Consider the following 19,806-nt stretch of genomic DNA (forward strand, 5'->3'; position numbering starts at 1 on the left):
CTCACTACCCTCTGGAGCGCCTTACGGTTGTGGGCGGAGCAGTTGCCGTACCAGCGGTGATACAGCCCGACAGGATGCTCTCGATTGTGCATCTGTAGAAGTTTGTGAGTGCTTTTGGTGACAAGCCGAATTTCTTCAGCCTCCTGAGGTTGAAGAGGCGCTGCTGCGCCTTCTTCACAATGCTGTCTGTGTGGGTGGACCAATTCAGTTTGTCTGTGATGTGTACGCCGGAACATAAAACTTACTACCCTCTCCACTACTGTCCCATCAATGTGGATAGGGGTGTTCCCTTTGCTGTTTCCTGAAGTCCACAATCATCTCCTTAGTTTTTTGACGTTGAGTGTGAGGTTATTTTCCTGACACCACACTCCAAGGGCCCTCACCTCCTCCCTGTAGGCCATCTCGTTGTTGTTGGTAATCAAGCCTACCACTGTTGTGTCGTCCGCAAACTTGATGATTGAGTTGGAGCGTGCGTGGCCACGCAGTCGTGGATGAACAGGGAGTACAGGAGAGGGCTCAGAATGCACCCTTGTGGGGCCCCAATGTTGAGGATCAGCGGGGTGGAAATGTTGTTGCCTACCCTCACCACCTGGGGGCAGCCTGTCAGGAAGTCCAGTACCCAGTTGCACAGGGCGGGGTCGAGACCCAGAGTCTCGAGCTTGATGACGAGCTTGGAGGGCACTATGGTGTTAAATGCCGAGCTGTAGTCGATGAACAGCATTCTCACATAGGTATTCCTCTTGTCCAGATGGGTTAGGGCAGTGTGCAGTGTGGTTAAGATTGCATCGTCTGTGGACCTATTTGGGCGGTAAGCAAATTGGAGTGGGTCTAGGGTGTCAGGTAGGGTGGAGGTGATATGGTCCTTGACTTGTCTCTCAAAGCACTTCATGATGACGGAAGTGAGTGCTACGGGCGGTAGTCGTTTAGCTCAGTTACCTTAGCTTTCTTGGGAACAGGAACAATGGTGGCCCTCTTGAAGCATGTGGGAACAACAGACTAGGATAGGGATTGATTGAATATGTCCGTAAACACACCAGCCAGCTGGTCTGCGCATGCTCTGAGGGCGCGGCTGGGGATGCCGTCTGGGCCTGCAGCCTTGCGAGGGTTGACACGTTTAAATCACGTCGGCTGCAGTGAAGGAGAGTCCGCATGTTTTAGTTGCGGGCCGTGTCAGTGGCACTGTATTGTCCTCAAAGCGGGCAAAAAGTTATTTAGTCTGCCTGGGAGCAAGACATCCTGGTCCGTGACTGGGCTGGTTTTCTTTTTGTAATCCGTGATTGACTGTAGACCCTGCAGAGCTGGAGGCAGTGAAAGCTGAGCGGCGGTGGTATGAGGAGGCAACATGGCAGCGCGGCTGGGACGAGAGGCAGCCCCAAAAATGTATTGGGGGTGGCACACGGGGGTGTGGCTAAGTCACGTAGGAGACCTGAGCCAACTCCCGTGCTTACCGTGGAGAGAGGTGGACCGGGCAGGCACCGTGTTATGCCGTGAGGCACACGGTGTCCCGGTGCGCAGGCATAGCGCGGTGCGTTACATCGCAGCGCCTCGTATCGGCCGGGCTAGCGTGGGCATCGAGCCAGGTGCCATGAAGCGGCTCAGCGCATCTGGTCTCCAGTGCGTCTCCTTGGGCCGGGTACATGGCACCAGCCCTACGCATGGTGTCCCCGGTTCGCCAGCAGAGCCCAGTGTGGTCTGTTCCACCTCGCCGCACTGGCCTGGCTACAGGGAGTATCCAGCCAGGTAGGGTTGTGCAGGCTCGGTGCTCGAGACCTCCAGTGCGCCTCCACGGTCCGGTCTATCCGGTGCCTCCTCCACGCACCAGGCCTCCGGTGGCAGCCCCCTGCACCGCTGGCAGAGTCTCCAGCCTGTCCAGCGCTGCCAGAGACTCCCATCTGTCCTGAGCTGCCAGAGTCGCCCGTCTGTCCTGAGCTGCCAGAGTCGCCCGTCTGTCCTGAGCTGCCAGAGTCGCCCGTCTGTCCTGAGCTGCCAGAGTCGCCCGTCTGTCCTGAGCTGCCAGAGTCGCCCGTCTGTCCTGAGCTGCCAGAGTCGCCCGTCTGTCCTGAGCTGCCAGAGTCTCCCCTCTGTCCTGAGCTGCCAGAGTCGCCCGTCTGTCCTGAGCTGCCAGAACCGCCCACCAGTCAGTTGCTGCCAAAGCCGCCTGTCAGTCAGGAGCTGCCAGAGTCGTCCGTTACTCCGGTGCTACCCCCAACAACAACTGGTCCCGGTTGCTGATGATGTGGATGTCGGTTAAGTCAGCCCCCTGCACCTTGGGTTAAATGCGGAAGACACATTTCGGTTGAATGCATTCAGTTTTGCAAATAACCAGGTATCCCCTTTCCCTAACTATTATTGTCTTCTGAAGTAATCAAAGAGAGCATGTTCACGAGAGACTACGGTGTTGGGAAAGCTTTTACATAATGAATAGAGTCCTAAGTTGTATAAATACAAAATATCTGACATTGTATTCCCATTTGAACATTGTTGCACTTTTTAAATTCAATTCTGCCTTTTTGTTGGGTGAATTAAGATTTAAATCTCATTGATCAACATCTCAGCCAAATATTACCCAATCATCCACATTGAAATGACGTAGTGTTCCCAGTGGGTTCTGGGTAGACTTGCTGGGTAGATAAAAAAAAACAAGTAGGCTACAGTTTGTTAACACCATTTGCTCTAAAATTCGCTCACTGTAAGCTTACATAATTCACATCACCACTGTTAGTTACATTGACCAATTCAAAAATATCAATTTTCTCTTGAAACTGATTGAGATCAAATGGTTGACATGCAGATTCTGCACTGACGTTTCGCTGATAAAACTTGAAGAATCCGCCTTCCTCGTTTACGATTGACGGTGATAAATGTGAATGGAGGTTGAGCACAAAAATGAAACAGGCAATTAGTTAAAAGGCAATTAGTTAACATTTAATTTCTGCAGCTTAGGCAGTTACAGCATGAATTATGTTAGCAGGAGACAAGGATTTAAAAATGTAACACACCGGTAGAGATATAAATCTGAATGTAACGGATGCCTTACTTGAAAAAGTAACTGTACTAATACCACAATATTTGAACACTCGTTACATGACTACGTACGCTGCATTCGGAAAGTATTCAGACCCCTTGACTCTTTCCACATTTTTGTTACACTACAGACTTATTTTAAATTGGTTTAATGAATACAAATCCACAGCAATCTACACATAATGACAAAGTGAAAACAGTTAAAAAAAATGTTTTGTTTGCAAATGTATTAAAAATAAAAATCAGTAGTACCTTCTTTCCATAAGTATTCAGACCCTTTGCTATGAGACCCGAAATTGAGCTCAGGTGCATCTTGTTTCCATTGATCACCCTCGAGATGTTTCTACAACTTGATTGGAGTCCACCTGTGGTAACATGATTTGTAAAGACACACACCTGTCTACATAAGGTCTCGAGACAGCATTGAAGGACCCCAAGAACACAGTGGCCTCCATCATTCTTCCTAGAGCTGGCCAGCCGGACAAACTGCGTAATTGAGGGAGAAGGGCCTTGGTTTGGGAGGTGACCAAGAACTCGATGGTGACTCTGACAGAGATCCAGAGTTCCTCTGTGGAGATTGGAGAACCTTCCAGAAGGACAACCATCTCTGCAGCACTCCACCAATCAAGCCTTTATGTTAGAGTGGCCAGATGGGAGCCACTCTTCGGTAAAAGACACATGACAGTCCACTTGGAGTTTGCCAAAAGGCACTTAAAGACTCTCAGACCACGAGAAACTCTGGTCAGATGAAACCAAGATTGAACTCTTTGGCCTGAATTTCAAGCGTAACGTTTGTAGGAAACCTGGCACTATCCCTCCGGTGAAACACGGTGGTGGCAGAATCATGCTGTGGGGATGTTTTTCTTCGGCAGGGCTGAGAGACTAGTCAGGATCGAGGCAAAAATGAACGGAGCAAAGTACAGAGAGATGCTTGATGAAGACTGGGGAGAAGCTTCACCTTTCAACAGGACAATGACCCAAAGCACACAGCCAAGACAACGCAGAAGGGGCTTCGGGTCAAGTCTCTGCATGTCCTTGAATGGCCAAGCCAGAGCATGCTTGATCCCGATCGAACATCTCTGGAGAGACCTGAAAATAGCTGTACAGTGTTGTGAGCCATCCAACCTGACAGAGCCTGAGAGGATCTGCAGAGAAGAATGGGAGAAACTCCCCAAATACAGGTGTGCCAAGCTTGTAGCGTCATACCCAAGAAGACTCGAGGCTGTAATCGCTGCCAAAGGTGCTTCAACAAAGTACTGAGTAAAGGGTCTGAATACTTATGTAAATGTAAAATGTCAGTTTTTCATTTTTAATAAGTTAGCAAAAATGTCTGAAACCTGTTTGTGCTTTGTCATTATTGGGTATTTTGTGTAGATTGATGAGAAATGAACACCAATTTAATACATTTTAGAATAAGGCTGTAACCTAACAACATGTTGGAAAAGTCAAGGGGTCTGAATACTTTCCAAAGACACTGCATGTTATATTACCCTGCTAAATTACATTTGTGTCATTTAGCAGACTCTCTTATCCAGAGCGACTTAGTGTATTTATCTTAAGATACATAGCTAGGTGGGACAACCACATATCACAGGCATAGTAAGTACACTTTTCCTCAATAAAGTAGCTAATCAGAGATAGAAAGGGCAAGGGGTCAAGAGTGGAGTCAGGAAAGGGAGGGGGGTTGAGGTGAGGAGGGGATTATTGAAGATACTCTGTGAAGAGGTAGGGTTTCAAATGCTTTCAAAAGATGGGCAGGGACTCTGCTGTCCTAACTTCAAGGGGAACCTAGTTCCACCATTGGGGTTCCAGGACAGAGAAGAGCTTGGAGTGGGCTGAGCGAGAGTTGCCCTCCTGTAGTAAGGTTGGAAGGGCCAAGAGACCAGAGACATCCACTACATCCACTTGTAGTGGATGCGAGCCTCAACTGGAAGCCAGTATAGTGTGCGGAGGAGCGGGGTGTCATGGCAAAACTTGGGCAGGTTGAAACCCAGTTGGGCTGCAGCATTCTGCATACGTTGTAGGAGGTTGATGGCACAAGCAGGGAGCCAACAGCGAGTTGAAGTAGTACAGACGGGAGATGACAACTGCCTGGATTAGGACCTCCGCCGCCACTTCTGTGTGAGGTAGATGTTGTACTCTACAGATGTTGTAGAGCATGAACCTGCAGGACGAGTCACTGGTTTGATGTTTGCAGAGAACGTCAGGATGTTGTCAGGGTCACGCCAAGGTTCTTTGCACTCTGAAAAGGAGACACTGTGGAGAGGTCTTTGAGTGGGCAGGCCTTCCCGGGAGGAAGAGCAGCTCCGTCTTGTCGAGGTTGAGCTTGAGGTGGTGGGCCGACATCTAAGTTGAGATATCTGCCATGCAGGTGTGTCGGAGAAAAGTAGTTGAGTGTCATCCGCATAGCAATGATATGAGAGACCATGTGAGGATATGATGGAGCTACCACGTCACCTGGTAGGAGCGGACTGCCAGGTAGAATGCAATCAAGAATGTGAAGATCCTGAGACTCCCAGCCATGAGAGGGTGTAGAGGAGGATCTGATTGTTCACTGCCTCAGTGGATATATCTTGGATGAGAACAGAGGAGAGAGATTCTTCTTTTGCAGTGCGGAGAGCCTCTATTACACAGAGAAGAGCAGTCTAGGTTAAGTGACCCGTCTTGAAGCCTGACTGGTTAGGGCCACGAAGATTGTTCTGAGAGAGATAACGAGAGAGTTGATCAGAGACAGAATGCTCAAGTGTTTTGGAAAGAAAAGAAAGAAGGTATACAGGTCTGTAGTTTGACTTCAGATGAGCCGAGTGTTGGTTTCTTGAGGAGGAGAGCGACTCTGGCCATTTTGAAGTCTGAGGGGATGCAGCCAGTGGTCAGGGATGAGTTGATGAGGGAAGTGAGGAATCTCAGATGGTCTCCAGATATGGTCTGGAGAAGGGTGAAAAGATATTGTATTTTATACCATCTATTGCATCTTGCCTATGCCGCTCTGTCATTGCTCATCCATATATTTATATGTATAAATATATGGATGATTCTTATTCCATTCCTTACTTAGATGTGTGTGTATTAGGTCATTGTTGTGGAATTGTTAGATTACATGTTAGATTTTGCTGCACTGTCAGATCTAGAAGCACAAGCATTTTGCTACATTTGCAATAACATCTGCTAACCATGTGTATGTGACCAACACCATTTGATTTAATTTGGGATTGGGTCTAGTGGGCAGCTTGTCAGACGGCCAGATCTTACTAATCGCAGGGTTTTATCTGGAGAGAGAAAAGAGAAAGAGGTCAAGGCGTAGGGACGTTCTGTGTGACTGAGACCAGTGTACTCAATAGGCTGAGTGAATAAGGAGCTTCAAACTTATTCTTCAAAGTGGTTGACAAAGTCATCCGCAGAGAGGAAGGAGGGAGGGTGATGGGGTGGAAGATTAAGGAAAGCTGAGAAAGTGGAAAAAGAGTTTACTCGATTTAGAGGCAGAAGCTTGAAATTTAGAGTGATAGTGGCTTTAGCAGTGAATACAGAGGAAGAGAAGGTAGAGAGGAAGGAGCGAAAGGATGAGAGGTCCTCCGGAAGTTTCTCAGCTGCCCTCAGCCCAGTTCTGTAAGCTCGCAATGAGTCACTAGGCTATGGAGCAGGAGGGGAGGGCCGAGCCGGCCAGCCGGGAAGAAAGGGGACGATGTCAGTCATAGGATGAGGAAAGGGAGGAGAGTACGGTCAAAGAGACAGAATCAGGAACAGGAGGGCAAAGGATTTAGCAGCAGGGAGAAATTATAGGATAGAAGAGGAGAGAGTCGTGTGAGAGAGAGAGCAAAGATTGCAAAGGATCATGGCCATCTGGGTAGGGTCTGAGTGGCTAGGGATGGAGGAAAGGGAGACAGAAAATGAAACAAATTAGTGATCAGAGACCTGGAAGGGGGTTGCAGTGAGATTAGATAAAGAAAAAAGAGTTATACTTATCACTCGTGGAGATATCAGGAGTCCTCTAGCTGTAGAATGAAGCATAAAAGTAATGTATTACTCTAACTGTAAGGTCTGCTTCCAACTCACACTCTCAAACACGTAGATCCCCTGAACGCAGCTCACTTTCCAGCCCACTTTCCTGTTCACACACCTGCATGTCATTCATCACACACTATTTAGTTCAGTTCCTTTGCACCCCATCATTGGAAGGTATTGTTTGTTTTGTGACACACTTCTATTCAGACCTCTGATTTCCTGTAATCTATTCCTCCCGTGTATGATAGTTTTGGCCTGCCTCACTAACGACGCCTTTTGCCTATTCCCTGCCTGTACCTCAGCGGATTTCCTGTTATCAACCTATTGTCTGATCTCCCAGATGACGTTACTAGCCTTTTCCCTGCCTGTACTGTTGCCTTGTTGGTCCCCCTGTGTATGACCTTCTGCCTGCCCCTGGACCCAGCTACCTGCCTCCTCCTGTGTATGACCTTCTGCCTGCCCCTGGACCCAGCTACCTGCCTCCTCCTGTTTATGACCTTCTGCCTGCCCCTGGACCCAGCTACCTGCCTCCTCCTGTTTATGACCTTCTGCCTGCCCCTGGACCCAGCTACCTGCCTCCTCCTGTTTATGACCTTCTGCCTGCCCCTGGACCCAGCTACCTGCCTCCTCCTGTTTATGACCTTCTGCCTGCCCCTGGACCCAGCTACCTGCCTCCTTCTGTTTATGACCTTCTGCCTGCCCCTGGACCCAGCTACCTGCCTCCTCCTGTGTATGACCTTCTGCCTGCCCCTGGACCCAGCCACCTGCCTTCTCCTGTGTATGACCTTCTGCCTGCCCCTGGACCCAGCTACCTGCCTCCTCCTGTTTATGACCTTCTGCCTGCCCCTGGACCCAGCTACCTGCCTCCTCCTGTGTATGACCTTCTGCCTGCCCCTGGACCCAGCTACCTGCCTCCTCCTGTTTATGACCTTCTGCCTGCCCCTGGACCCAGCTACCTGCCTCCTCCTGTTTATGACCTTCTGCCTGCCCCTGGACCCAGCTACCTGCCTCCTCCTGTGTATGACCTTCTGCCTGCCCCTGGACCCAGCTACCTGCCTCCTCCTGTGGTCCTTTACCAATAAACACCTGCTTCGCCCTGCGCTTGCCACCAGCTCTCTGTCTCCCATCGTGTTCATTACACTAACACATTAAAGCTTCACACGGGTCCATTACACAGTACTTGCTTTGTTACAGCATTTAGATGCTTTAGTAGGTTTACTGCAATATGATAAACAGTAACTTACTTACCAATGAGCTGCTTGTAAATTACTGTCAAATTCACGGCAACCCCTTTACAGAGATCAAAAGTCTAGTTTTAACCATGTTTTGAAACTATACAGTGTGCATCTACATTGACCTTGTTTACACATGTGGAGTAAACAAGTTTATATTTTGGGTTCTGATGGGGTACGGCTCTTCTGATTGGGGCACGGCCGTTGAACTAAGCTCATGGGGCATTTATAAATGATAATCTTCAAGAATCCACGGCTAATATATGATTAATTTCAAAGTAAAATAATGATGTACCAATTCTGGATTGCCCCTTTAAGGGTTAAACTGCAGGTATGAAAACGTATCAAATATGATTTGATGACCTCAGTCTTATTTGAGTGATGTGACATTTCAAATGAAGATATGATTGTTGCTGTCTGAATGTGGTGTAGTCTCTTCTTTCACAGCACATTCAGTAGACGGGAACAAAAACAAACTACCAGACAGCAAAAACAAGTGTGAAAGTTTATTGTCTACCACATTGAATAATAATAATGAAAACATATCAGATCTGGGGCTCATCACCTGCATGACCAGATGACGTTTCGACCAATGGCTTCCTTCATAGGTGAGAGAACAGGAGATGTATGAAGTCATAATGCCTCCTGTGTGTCTTTATAAGCGGCAGGCTGCCTGAGTGCCTGTCAGCAGGCTATGGGGTGGATGCAGGGTTTGTGATGTGCCTTGGACTGCCCTCGGTTGGCCCACTTGGCCAGGAAAGCCCTGATCTCCTTGGTACGGATGCAGTAGATGAAGGGGTTGAGTAGGGGTGGCAGCAGACTGTAGAATAAGAAGAATACTTTATTAACACACACACACACACACACACACACACACACACACACACACACACACACACACACACACACACACACACACACACACACACACACGGGCTGGAGCAATGGGTAGCTACTAGTGTAGCTAGTAGTGAGGCATTTAGGGGTTAATTGCCTTGCTCAAAGACACAACAGCAGGTGATGGCATCTAGGACACAGACACCAGCAACCCACCACTCCCAACCACATTTTTCCCTGGCAAACATGGGATTCAAACTGACAACCTTCTGGTTGCTGGCCCACTTCTCTAACCTCTAAGCTAGCTGCCTGTAGAGCAGGGTTAGGCCGATAACAAAGTCCTGGCTGATGGAGAAGTTTATGACGCTGCTGGTATAGACACAGCACCGGGGGACGTAGTACAGAGAGATAGCTGGGAACTACAGGTGGAGAAGGTCTTCCACCGACTCTGGATGCCAGGGGGGAGAAGGGAGAGGGCAAGAAAGGGACAGGGATAGGAGGGGAGACAGGAATGAAGGGGAGGGGGAGAAAGGGACAAGACGGGAGGGGAGAGGGGGACCGGAGGGGTTTATTTCAGACGGGGGAGGGAAGAAAGGGAGAGAGGGACAGGGATAGGAGGGGAGACAGGAATGAAGCGGAGGGGGAGAAACAGACAGGAGGGGGAGAGAGGGACAGAAGGGGTTTATTTCAGATGGGGGAGCGCCTGGATGGATAGCTGTTTTTGGGATAAGTGCACAACGGCAGAGGTGGTAATGATCTGACAAAATAGCCGGCATCGCCCGGCCTGGGACTTGAACGAGCAACTTTTGGGTTCCCAGCCCAACTCTCTAATCTGTGGTCTACCTACCTGTGTAAAAGGGTGAGGCCGATGCGGAGGTCAGGGGTCATGGTCAGGTTGGGGTTGATGGGTGTAGCGTTCACTACGAAGCGGGGGATGTAGTAAATAAGGATGATACAGCCCTGAGTAGCACAGGTAGAGAAGGTCTTCATCCTGCCCTGGGTTAGAGAGGGGAGAGTAGTGGGTTAGATGGAAAGTTTAGTTTAGATAAGAATGATACAGCCCTGAGGAGCAGGTAGAGAAGGTCTTCACCCTGCCCTGGGTTAGAGAGGGGAGAGTAGTGGGTTAGAGGAAAGGTTTAGTTTAGATAAGAATGATACAGCCCTGAAGTTATAATTTTTAGATAAAACTGTAGTAAATATATTCACGTCAGCAAATATTTGATTACAGCACACTGTTTTGTAATGAAGGTCTACAGTAGCCTCAACAACACTTTGTAGGGTAGCACCAGGGTGTAGCCGGAGGATGGCTAGTTTCCGTCCTCCTTTGGGTACATTGACTTCAGTACAAAATCTAGGAGGCTAATGGTTCTCACCTCCTTCCATAGAGTTACACAGTAATTATTACAACTCCTGGAGGAAGTCCTCTTGCAGCATGAACTGACATTGTCCACCAAATCAAAGGATCAGAGAATGAATCTAGTACTGAAAGCATAAGCTACTGCTAGCGAGTGCTGCAGTGCATAACATGTGGTGAGTAGTTGACACAAAGAGAAAGAAAGAAAAATCTTGAGCAATTTTGAACAAATGAAGGAGAAGCAAGAGAGAGAGAGAGAGCTAGCTATATTTCATTGTATTTTTTTCACTTTCACTTACTTAGCTAGATAATGAAGCTAGCTACTTTAGCCTACTCAAACACCCAGCTCAAACAAAGAGAGATGGTATGTTAGCTAGCTGGCTATGGCTATCCAACACTGGAACTCTTCCAAGTCAATGTAACCTTTTGATCTTATTAATTTATTGCCACCGGGTCCCTCCGATGTAACTGCTAAACTGCTTGCTGACTGTAGACTGTTGTGCATGATTGTACCGGGTTTACTAGCGTGTAAAATCTAGTAGCTATGTTGACTATGACATTAGCTAATATGGTGACAATAATGTAGGCGGTGTGTAGCAGTTAATGGTTATCAAATGAAGGATGGCTTGGATTTTTTTTTCCCCGTCTGGTCACAGACAGCTGATGTGTTGTGCAAGTGAAGGAAAAGGATGAGAGGAAGAGAGCATGTAGATGCGAGAAGGAATTATACAACAAGCAAAGTGATCATGCTGTTTGTATGTGGCTGCTATGAAAGTGATCTGTGTTTGCGTGTGATCAGGGATGTATTCATTACGTAGATTCTGTTGAAAAACATTTATTAAAAGGAAGTAAATGGAACGAAATGGGGATGAACATGGCTGAACTTGTCCAATAGAAACTCTTGTTTACAACAGTTGGACTAATGATTACACCCTAGATCAACTAGACGCAGGCAAGAGTGTGCAAGGTGGTATTTAATGTCACTGTCAGCTTGATTACTCCTATTTTTCTCTCGACCTGTGTAAACTTTCATTCATAGGCTATGTGGTAGCAACCTCCTGTTGGGTATAGGGAAAATTAGAGTATCATGTGTAGTAGCCTAAACCTATTGATGTTACGTTGAGCTCGTAATAGAAATAAGACCATGCTCATAAACATTTAGTGGTGGGGTCACACACCCCTCCTCACACACCCCTCTTCACACACCCCTCCTCACCCCTCCTCCAAACCAGCCCTCCTGCACCCCACACCCATCCTTACCCCTCCTCACACACCCCTCCCTACATACCCCTCCTTACCCCTCCTTACCCCTTCTCCCAACCAGCCCCCCTGCACTCCCCACCCCTCCTCCCACCCAGTCCCCCTGCACTCCCCACCCCTTCTCCCACCCAGCCCCCCTGCATCACCCACCCCTCCTCCCCATGCACACCCCACCCTCACACTCCACACCTCCGGAATTCTGACCTGTCCGTTAGCCATGCGCATCACGCTGACGATGATGTTGACATATGAGAAGACGATGAAGCTGAAGGGGAGGAAGAGGACGAACATGGATAGTGAGACGGATACTGTGCTCTGGGACGAGATGTCAGCACACGACAGCCTGTTGAGTGAGTGAGTGGGTGGTTGATTGGTTGACTGAATTTATTTGATCATTTAAAAAAAATACATATAGTGTATATACATCAAGTATAACAGTAAAGTCACTAGGAGTCAAAAGTAGTGCACTTTAAAGAGAATAGGGAGCAATTTGGGATGTGGGCACTGACTGGTTCATTGACACGGTGTTGCAGTAGAAGTGGATGATGCGGTTGGGCCCACAGAAAGGCATCTGGGATGTCTGGATGGTGGTGATGCCTGGTACTATCATGGCTGACACCCAGGACAGGGCTGTTAGGAGAGACATGGTCCTGTTGGTCATCAGCTCTGTGTACCTGGTAGAGAGGGAGGGAGGGGGGAGAGATGGGTGGGAGAAGGGGGCGAGGGGGCGAGGGGGCGAGTGGGGGAGAGGGGGAGAGATGAGTGGGAGAGGGGGCGAGGGGGAGAGGGAGGGAGAGGGGTGGGAGAGGGGGAGAGATGGGTGGGAGAGGGGGCGAGGGGGAGAGTGGAGGGAGAGGGGTGGGAGAGATGGGTGGGATAGGGGGTGAGAAAGAGAGAAAGAGACAGAGTTATCTGTGAGTTGCCTTCTGTAAAAGGTTGGTCGTTATCATATGAACACCTGAGAGGGAAATACAGATAGTTACAGGTAGATATATCTACAGGAGACTGAACAAGAGTATAAATGCAAAATGCAACAATTTCAAAAATGTTACAGTTCATATAAGGAACTGAATCAATTGAAATAAATTAATTTGGCCCTAATCTCTTCTCATGACTGGGCAGGGGCACAGCCACGGGTGGGCATAGGTGGGCATTGGCCCACCCACTTGGGAGCCAGCTCCACCCACTGGGGAGGCAGGTCCAGCCAATCAGAATACGTTTTTCCTCAAGAAAGGGCTTAATTACAGACAGAAATACTCCTCAGTTTCATCAGTTGTCTGGGTGGCTGGTCTCAGACGATCTCGTAGGTGAAGGAGCCGGATGTGGAGGTTCTGAGTCGGCGTGGTTATACCTGGTCTGTGTTTGTGAGGACGGTTAGACGTAATGCCAAATTCTCTAAAACAACTTTGTAGATGCCTTATCGTAGAGAAAATAACAATCAATTCTATGGCAACAGCTCTCCCTCTCCCTCAACACACTCCCTCAAAACTTGAGACATTGTGCTGTGTGACAAAACTGCACATCATAGAGTGGCCTTACATTGTCCCCATTGTCCCCAACACAATGTGCACCTGTGTAATGATCATGCTGTTTAATCAGCTTCCTGATATGCCACACCTGTCAGGTGGATGGATTATCTTGGCAAAGATGAAATGCTCACTAAATGGGATATAAGCACAAAATATGAGAGAGATAAGCTTTTTGTGCGCGCTCTCCATAGCAGATGTGAGCAAGACCTTTAAACAGCTCAACATTCGGGGCCAGATGGATTACCAGGACATGTACTCAGAGCATGCACGGACCAACTGGCAAGTGTCTTCACTGACATTTTCAACCTCTTCCTGACTGAGTCTGTATTACCTACATGTTTCAAGCAGACCACCATAGTCCCTGTGCCCAAGATAGCGAAGGTAGCGTAAATGACTACCGCCCCGTAGAACACACATCGGTGGCCATGAAGTGCTTTGAAAGGCTGGTCATGACTCACATCAACACAATCATCAAAGAAACCCTAGACACACTCCAATTCACATATCGCCCAACAGATCCACAGATTACACAAACTCAATCGCACTCCACACTGCCCTTTCCCACCTGGACAAAAGGAACACCGACATTTTGTGAGAATGCTGTTCATTGACTACAGCTAAGCGTTCAACATCATAGTGCCCACAAAGCTCATCACTAAGCTAAGTACCCTGGGACTAAATACAACACTCTGAAACTGGATCCTGGACTTCCTGATTGGCCGCACCCAGGTGGTCATCTGCAACAACAGATCTGCATTGCTGATCCTCAACACTGGGGCCCCTCAGGAGCCCCTCAGGGGTGCATGCTCAGTCCCCTCCTGTACTCCCTGTTCACCCATGACTGCGTGGCCAAGCACGACTCCAACACCATCATTAAGTTTGCTGACAACACAACAGTGGTCTGAACCCCGACAACAATGAGACAGCCAACAGGGAGGAGGTCAGAGACCTGGCAGTGTCGTGCCAAGACAACAATCTTTCCCTAAATGTGAGCAAGACACACCAAGACAGTCTTGAAGAGGGCAACACCTTTTCCCCCTCAGGAGACTGAAAAGATTTGGCATGGCTATCCAGATCCTCAAGAAGTACTACAGCTGCAGTATCGAGAGCATCCTGACCGGTTGCATCACTGCCTGGTATGTTAACTGCTCGGCATCCGACAATAAGGCGCTAGAGAAGGTAGTGCGTACGGCCCAGTACATCACTGGGGCCAAGCTTCCTGCCATCCAGGACCTCTATACCAGGTGGTGTCAGAGGAAGGCCCTGAAAATGGTCAAAGTATAGACAATTACTATTTTTTTTTACTAAACTATTTTTTCATCACATAAAAATAAAAAAATATTACGTTTCAAGGGGTCTTAAAATTCAAAATCAAACAGTAAATTGATCCTTGGTATGACCTTCTGAAAACAATACGATATAGCTCAGACAGGGTTTATACTCTTATGAGTCAAGGTTAGGGTTAGGTACAGTGAGGGAAAAAAGTATTTGATCCCCTGCTGATTTTGTACATTTGCCCACTGACAAAGAAATGGTCAGTCTATAATTTTAATGGTAGGTTTATTTGAACAGTGAGAGACAGAATAACAACAGAAAATCCAGAAAAACGCATGTCAAAAATGTTATAAATTGATTTGCATTTTAATGAGGGAAATAAGTATTTGACCCCTCTGCAAAATATGACTTAGTACTTGGTGGCAAAACCCTTGTTAGCAATCACAGAGGTCAGATGTTTCAGACTCAGTTTTTTTGTAGTTGGCCACCAGGTTTGCTCACATCTCAGGAGGGATTTTGTCCCACTCCTCTTTGCAGATCTTCTCCCAGTCATTAAGGTTTCGAGGCTGACGTTTGGCAACTAGAACCGTCAGCTCCCTCCACAGATTTTCAATGGGATTAAGGTCTAGTCTAGAGACTGGCTAGGCCACTCCAGGACCTTAATGTGCTTCTTATTGAGCCACTCCTTTGTTGCCTTGGCCGTGTGTTCTGGGTCATTGTCATGGTGGAATACCCATCCACGACCCATTTTCAATGCCCTGGCTGAGGGAAGGAGGTTCTCACCCAAGATTTGACGGTACATGGCCCCATCCATCGTTCCTTTGATGCGGTGAAGTTGTCCTGTCCCCTTAGCAGAAAAAAACCCCCAAAGCATAATGTCTCCACCTCCATGTTTGACGGTGGGGGTGGTGTTCTTGGGGTCATAGGCAGTATTCCTCCTCCTCCAAACAAGGCGAGTTGAGTTGATGCCAAAGAGCTCCATTTTGGTCTCATCTGACCAAAACACTTTCACCCAGTTGTCCTCTGAATCATTCAGATGTTCATTGGCAAACTTCAGACGGCCATGTATATGTGCTTTCTTGAGCAGTGGGACCTTGCGGGCGCTGCAGGATTTCAGTCCTTCACTGCGTAGTGTGTTACCAATTGTGTTCTTGGTGACTATGGTCCCAGTTGCCTTGAGATCATTGACAAGATCCTCCCGTGTAGTTCTGGGCTGATTCCTCACCGTTCTCATGATCATTGCAACTCCACGAGGTGAGATCTTGCATGGAGCCCCAGGCCAAGGGAGATTGACAGTTATTTTGTGTTTCTTCCATTTGCGAATAATCACCTTCTCACCAAGCTGCTTGGCGATGGTCTTGTAGCCCATTCCAGCCGTGTGTAGGTCTACAATCTTGTCCCTGACATCCTTGGAGAGCTCTTTGGTCTTGGCCATTGTGGAGAGTTTGGAATCTGATTGATTGATTGCTTCTGTGGACAGGTGTCTTTTATACAGGTAACAAGCTGAGATTAGGAGCACTCCCTTTAAGAGTGTGCTCCTAATCTCAGGTCATTACCTGTATAAATCCTTTTGTGACTAGGGGGCAGTATTTTCATTTTTGGAAAAATAACGTTCCCGTAGTAAACGTGATATTTTGTCAGGACAAGATGCTAGAATATGCATATAATTGACAGCGAAGGATAGAAAACACTCTAAAGTTTCCAAAACTGTAAAAATATTGTCTGTGAGTATAACAGAACTGATATTGCAGGCAAAAGCCTGAGAAAAATCCAATCCGGAAGTGCCTCATGTTTTGAAAGCGCTGCGTTCCAATGCGTCCCTATTGAGCAGTGAATGGGCTATCAACCAGATTACTTTTTCTCCGTATTCCCCAAGGTGTCTACAGCATTGTGACGTAGTTTTACGCATTTATGTTGAAGAATACCCGTAAGCGGCTACATTGCGCAACTGGTCACCTGATGGCTCCCAGAGTGAGTCTCGTGTAAAATACAGAGGTAGCCATTATTCCAATCGGTCCTACTGAAAAACCAATTGTCCCGATGGATATATTATCGAATAGATATTTGAAAAACACCTTGAGGATTGATTATAAACAACGTTTAGCATGTTTTTGTCGATATTATGGAGCTAATTTGGAATATTTTTCAGAGTTTTCGTGACTGCAATTTCCTGCCGATTTCTCAGCCAAACGTGAAGAACAAACTGATCTATTTCGCCTACAAAAATAATATTTTCGGAAAAAAGGAACATTGGCTATCTAACTGGGAGTCTTGTGAGTGAAAACATCCGAAGCTCATCAAAGGTAAATTATTTAATTTGATTGTTTTTTTGATTTCCGTGACCAAGTTACCTGCTGCTAGCTGGACAAAATGATATCCTAGGCTATTGATAAACTTACACAAATGCTTGTCGAGCTTTGGCTGTAAAGCATATTATGAAAATCTGAGATGACAGGGTGATTAACAAAAGGCTAAGCTGTGTCTCAATATATTTCACTTGTGATTTTCATTAATAGGAATATTTTCTAGGAATATTTATGTCCGTTGCGTTATGCTAATTAGTGTCAGTCGATGATTACGCTCCCCCATGCGGGATGGGGAGTCACTAGAGGATAACAGACACCTGGGAGACAGAAATATTTCTGATTGAGAGGGGGTCAAATACTTATTTCCCTCATTATAATGAAAATCAATTTTTGACATGCATTTTTCTGGATTTTGTTGTTGCTATTCTGTCTCTCACTGTTCAAATAAACCTACCATTACAATTATAGACAGATCATTTCTTTGTCAGTGGGCAAATGTACAAAATCAGCAGGGGATCAAATACTTTTCCCCCTCACTGTAGAATAGATCTATGTTACCTGAGAGGGTAGCAGATAGCCAGGTATCGATCCAAAGCCATGGTCATCATGATGAGAGAGTTAGGGTAAGGGTTAGGGTTAGGGTTAGGGTTAGGTTTAGGGTTAGGGTTAGGGTTAGGGTTAGGTAGATCTATGTTACCTGAGAGGGAAGCAGATAGCCAGGTATCGGTCCATAGCCATGGTCATCATGATGAGAGAGGTGAGTGTTCCAAAGTAGTGGATGAATTGTTTCTGTATCAGACACGTATAGAAAGAGATGCCAGCGTCGTCCCACCAGTACCGAGCTATCACTTTGGGAAGGGACACCGTGCATACGCCTGGGACATGGACAAGCAGCACAACATTTCAACATTATTAAAGAAACATGAACCAATTGATTAGTGAATGTTTTGGTGCAGATTAGAGAACAGGCCACACATTTGAACAGGAAGTTTTATGGTCACATGTCATTACAGACACACATTTTAACAGGATAACCTTTCCTTTCTCTCTTCTGTCTGCCTATATCTGACAGAACCAGGCTGAGTATCTTACCTATATCTGACAGAACCAGGCTGAGTATCATACCTATATCTGACAGAACCAGGCTGAGTATCATACCTATATCTGACAGAACCAGGCTGAGTATCTTACCTATGAGTATCTTATCTATATCTGAAAAAAACAGGCTGAGTATCTGACAGAACCAGGCTGAGTATCTTATCTATATCTGACAGAGCCAGGCTGAGTATCTTATCTTATCTATGGGTATCTTATCTATATCTGACAGAACCAGGCTGAGTATCTTATCTATATCTGACAGAACCAGGCTGAGTATCTTACCTATATCTGACAGAACCAGGCTGGGTATCTGACAGAACCAGGCTGGGTATCTTATCTATATCTGACAGAACCAGGCTGAGTATCTTACCTATATCTGACAGAGCCAGGCTGAGCATGATGATGTACATGGGTTTCTGCAGGCTGCGCTCCAGGGCAAACAGCACCACCAGCAGGATGTTCCCCACCACCGTGATCACATAGACGAAGAAGAATAACCAGGCCACCAGCTGGTTGAAGGATGGATGGAGCCCCGGGAAGCCCACGATCACAAACTCTGACACACGCGTGTAGTTCTCATTCACCTCAAACATACTGTACTGGGGAAGGTGGGGGGGATGGTGGAGGAGATACAGAGCGTCTTACAATCAATACCTCCCAAGTTAGAGAGATAATGAGTGAGAGAGAGAGAGCTACACAAGAGAGAGAGAGAGAGAGAGATAATGAGTGAGGGAGAGAGATAATAAGTGAGAGAGAGAGATACACGAGAGAGAGAGAGATACACGAGAGAGAGAGAGATACACGAGAGAGAGAGAGAGATACACAAGAGAGAGCGAGAGATGCTGAAGACTCAGGAGGATCCCTCTTCATCCTTACCTCCCAGGTTAGAGAGAGAGAGACTGAGTGACACACATATATATATATATATATATATATATATACAGCATATATATAAAGAGAGAGATCCATCTCTCCATCATGCTATATAAAGAGACCCTACATCCTCCATTCTTACTTCCACCTAAGACGGAGAGAGTAAGAGAGAGAGAGAAAGAAATATACATAAAAGAGAGAGAATCTGGTGACCCTCCATCTCTCCATCATTACCTCCACCTAAGATGGAGGGAGTAATAGAGAGATAGTTAGAGAGAGTTACATAAAAGAGAGAGATGTTGAAGACCCTGGAATATCTCGCTCTCGCTCTCTGTCCATCCTTACCTCCTTCCCAACCAGTGGCCCCAGAGGTGTGTGATGTTAGTCACTTTGTAACTCCCAACTTTATAGCCAACATGCCCTCTGACAAGACAGCCAACAGCCAATCAGAGACCTCCACCCTGGTGATGTCATCATTGTCACATTACTCATGATGTCGATTACAGAACATTTTCATCCCTGGCCACCCCTCTCTAGTGCTATGCATGTTCTCTCTATATTTTTGTGTACAAAAGTATGTGGACCTTTCAAGTTAGTGGATTTGGCTATTTCAGCCACACCCATTGCTGACAGGAGTATAAAATTGAGCACAGCCACAGACAAACAGTAGAATTGGCTTACTGAAGAGCTCAGTGACTTTCAATGGGACACCGTCATAGGATGCTACCTTTCCAACAAGTCAGTTCGTCAACTTTCTGCCCCCGTGACCTGTAAGTGATGTTATTGTGAAGTGGAAAAATCTAGGAGCAACAACGGCTCAGCCACGAAGTGGAAGGCCATACAAACTCACAGAAGGGGGCCGCCGGGTGCTGGAGTGCGTTAAAATAGACTGTCCTTGGTTGCAACACTCACTACCGAGTTCAAAACTGCCTCTGGAAGCAACGTCAGAACAATAACTGTTTGTCTTTTTTGATTGATTTTCCACCATAATTTGCAAATAAATTCATAAAAAATCCTAC

General features: G+C 46.9%; 1 protein-coding gene across 3 annotated transcripts; it reads right to left on the reverse strand.

Annotated features, from left to right (window-relative positions):
* Nucleotides 1–8,746: 8,746 nt before the first annotated feature.
* LOC127930675 (olfactory receptor 10A4-like) lies at nt 8,747–19,148 on the reverse strand. 3 transcript variants are annotated; one of them, XM_052520497.1, is made up of 7 exons: nt 19,133–19,148; nt 18,285–18,513; nt 17,514–17,691; nt 12,216–12,380; nt 11,911–11,971; nt 9,940–10,088; nt 8,747–9,075 (listed from the first exon to the last, which is right to left on the reverse strand). In XM_052520497.1, the coding sequence occupies exons 2-7, from the start codon at nt 18,505–18,507 to the stop codon at nt 8,940–8,942; spliced, it is 912 nt and encodes a 303-aa protein (XP_052376457.1). In that variant the 5' UTR covers nt 18,508–18,513; nt 19,133–19,148; the 3' UTR covers nt 8,747–8,939. The 3 variants fall into 3 exon arrangements, with proteins under 3 accessions (XP_052376457.1, XP_052376456.1, XP_052376458.1); XM_052520496.1 differs by having other exon boundaries at nt 11,911–12,049; XM_052520498.1 differs by having other exon boundaries at nt 8,972–9,075; nt 9,940–10,083; nt 11,911–12,049.
* Between the last annotated feature and the right edge of the window lie 658 nt (nt 19,149–19,806).

Source organism: Oncorhynchus keta, chromosome 6 (genome assembly GCF_023373465.1).
Source record: "Oncorhynchus keta strain PuntledgeMale-10-30-2019 chromosome 6, Oket_V2, whole genome shotgun sequence".
NCBI lineage: Eukaryota > Metazoa > Chordata > Actinopteri > Salmoniformes > Salmonidae > Oncorhynchus > Oncorhynchus keta.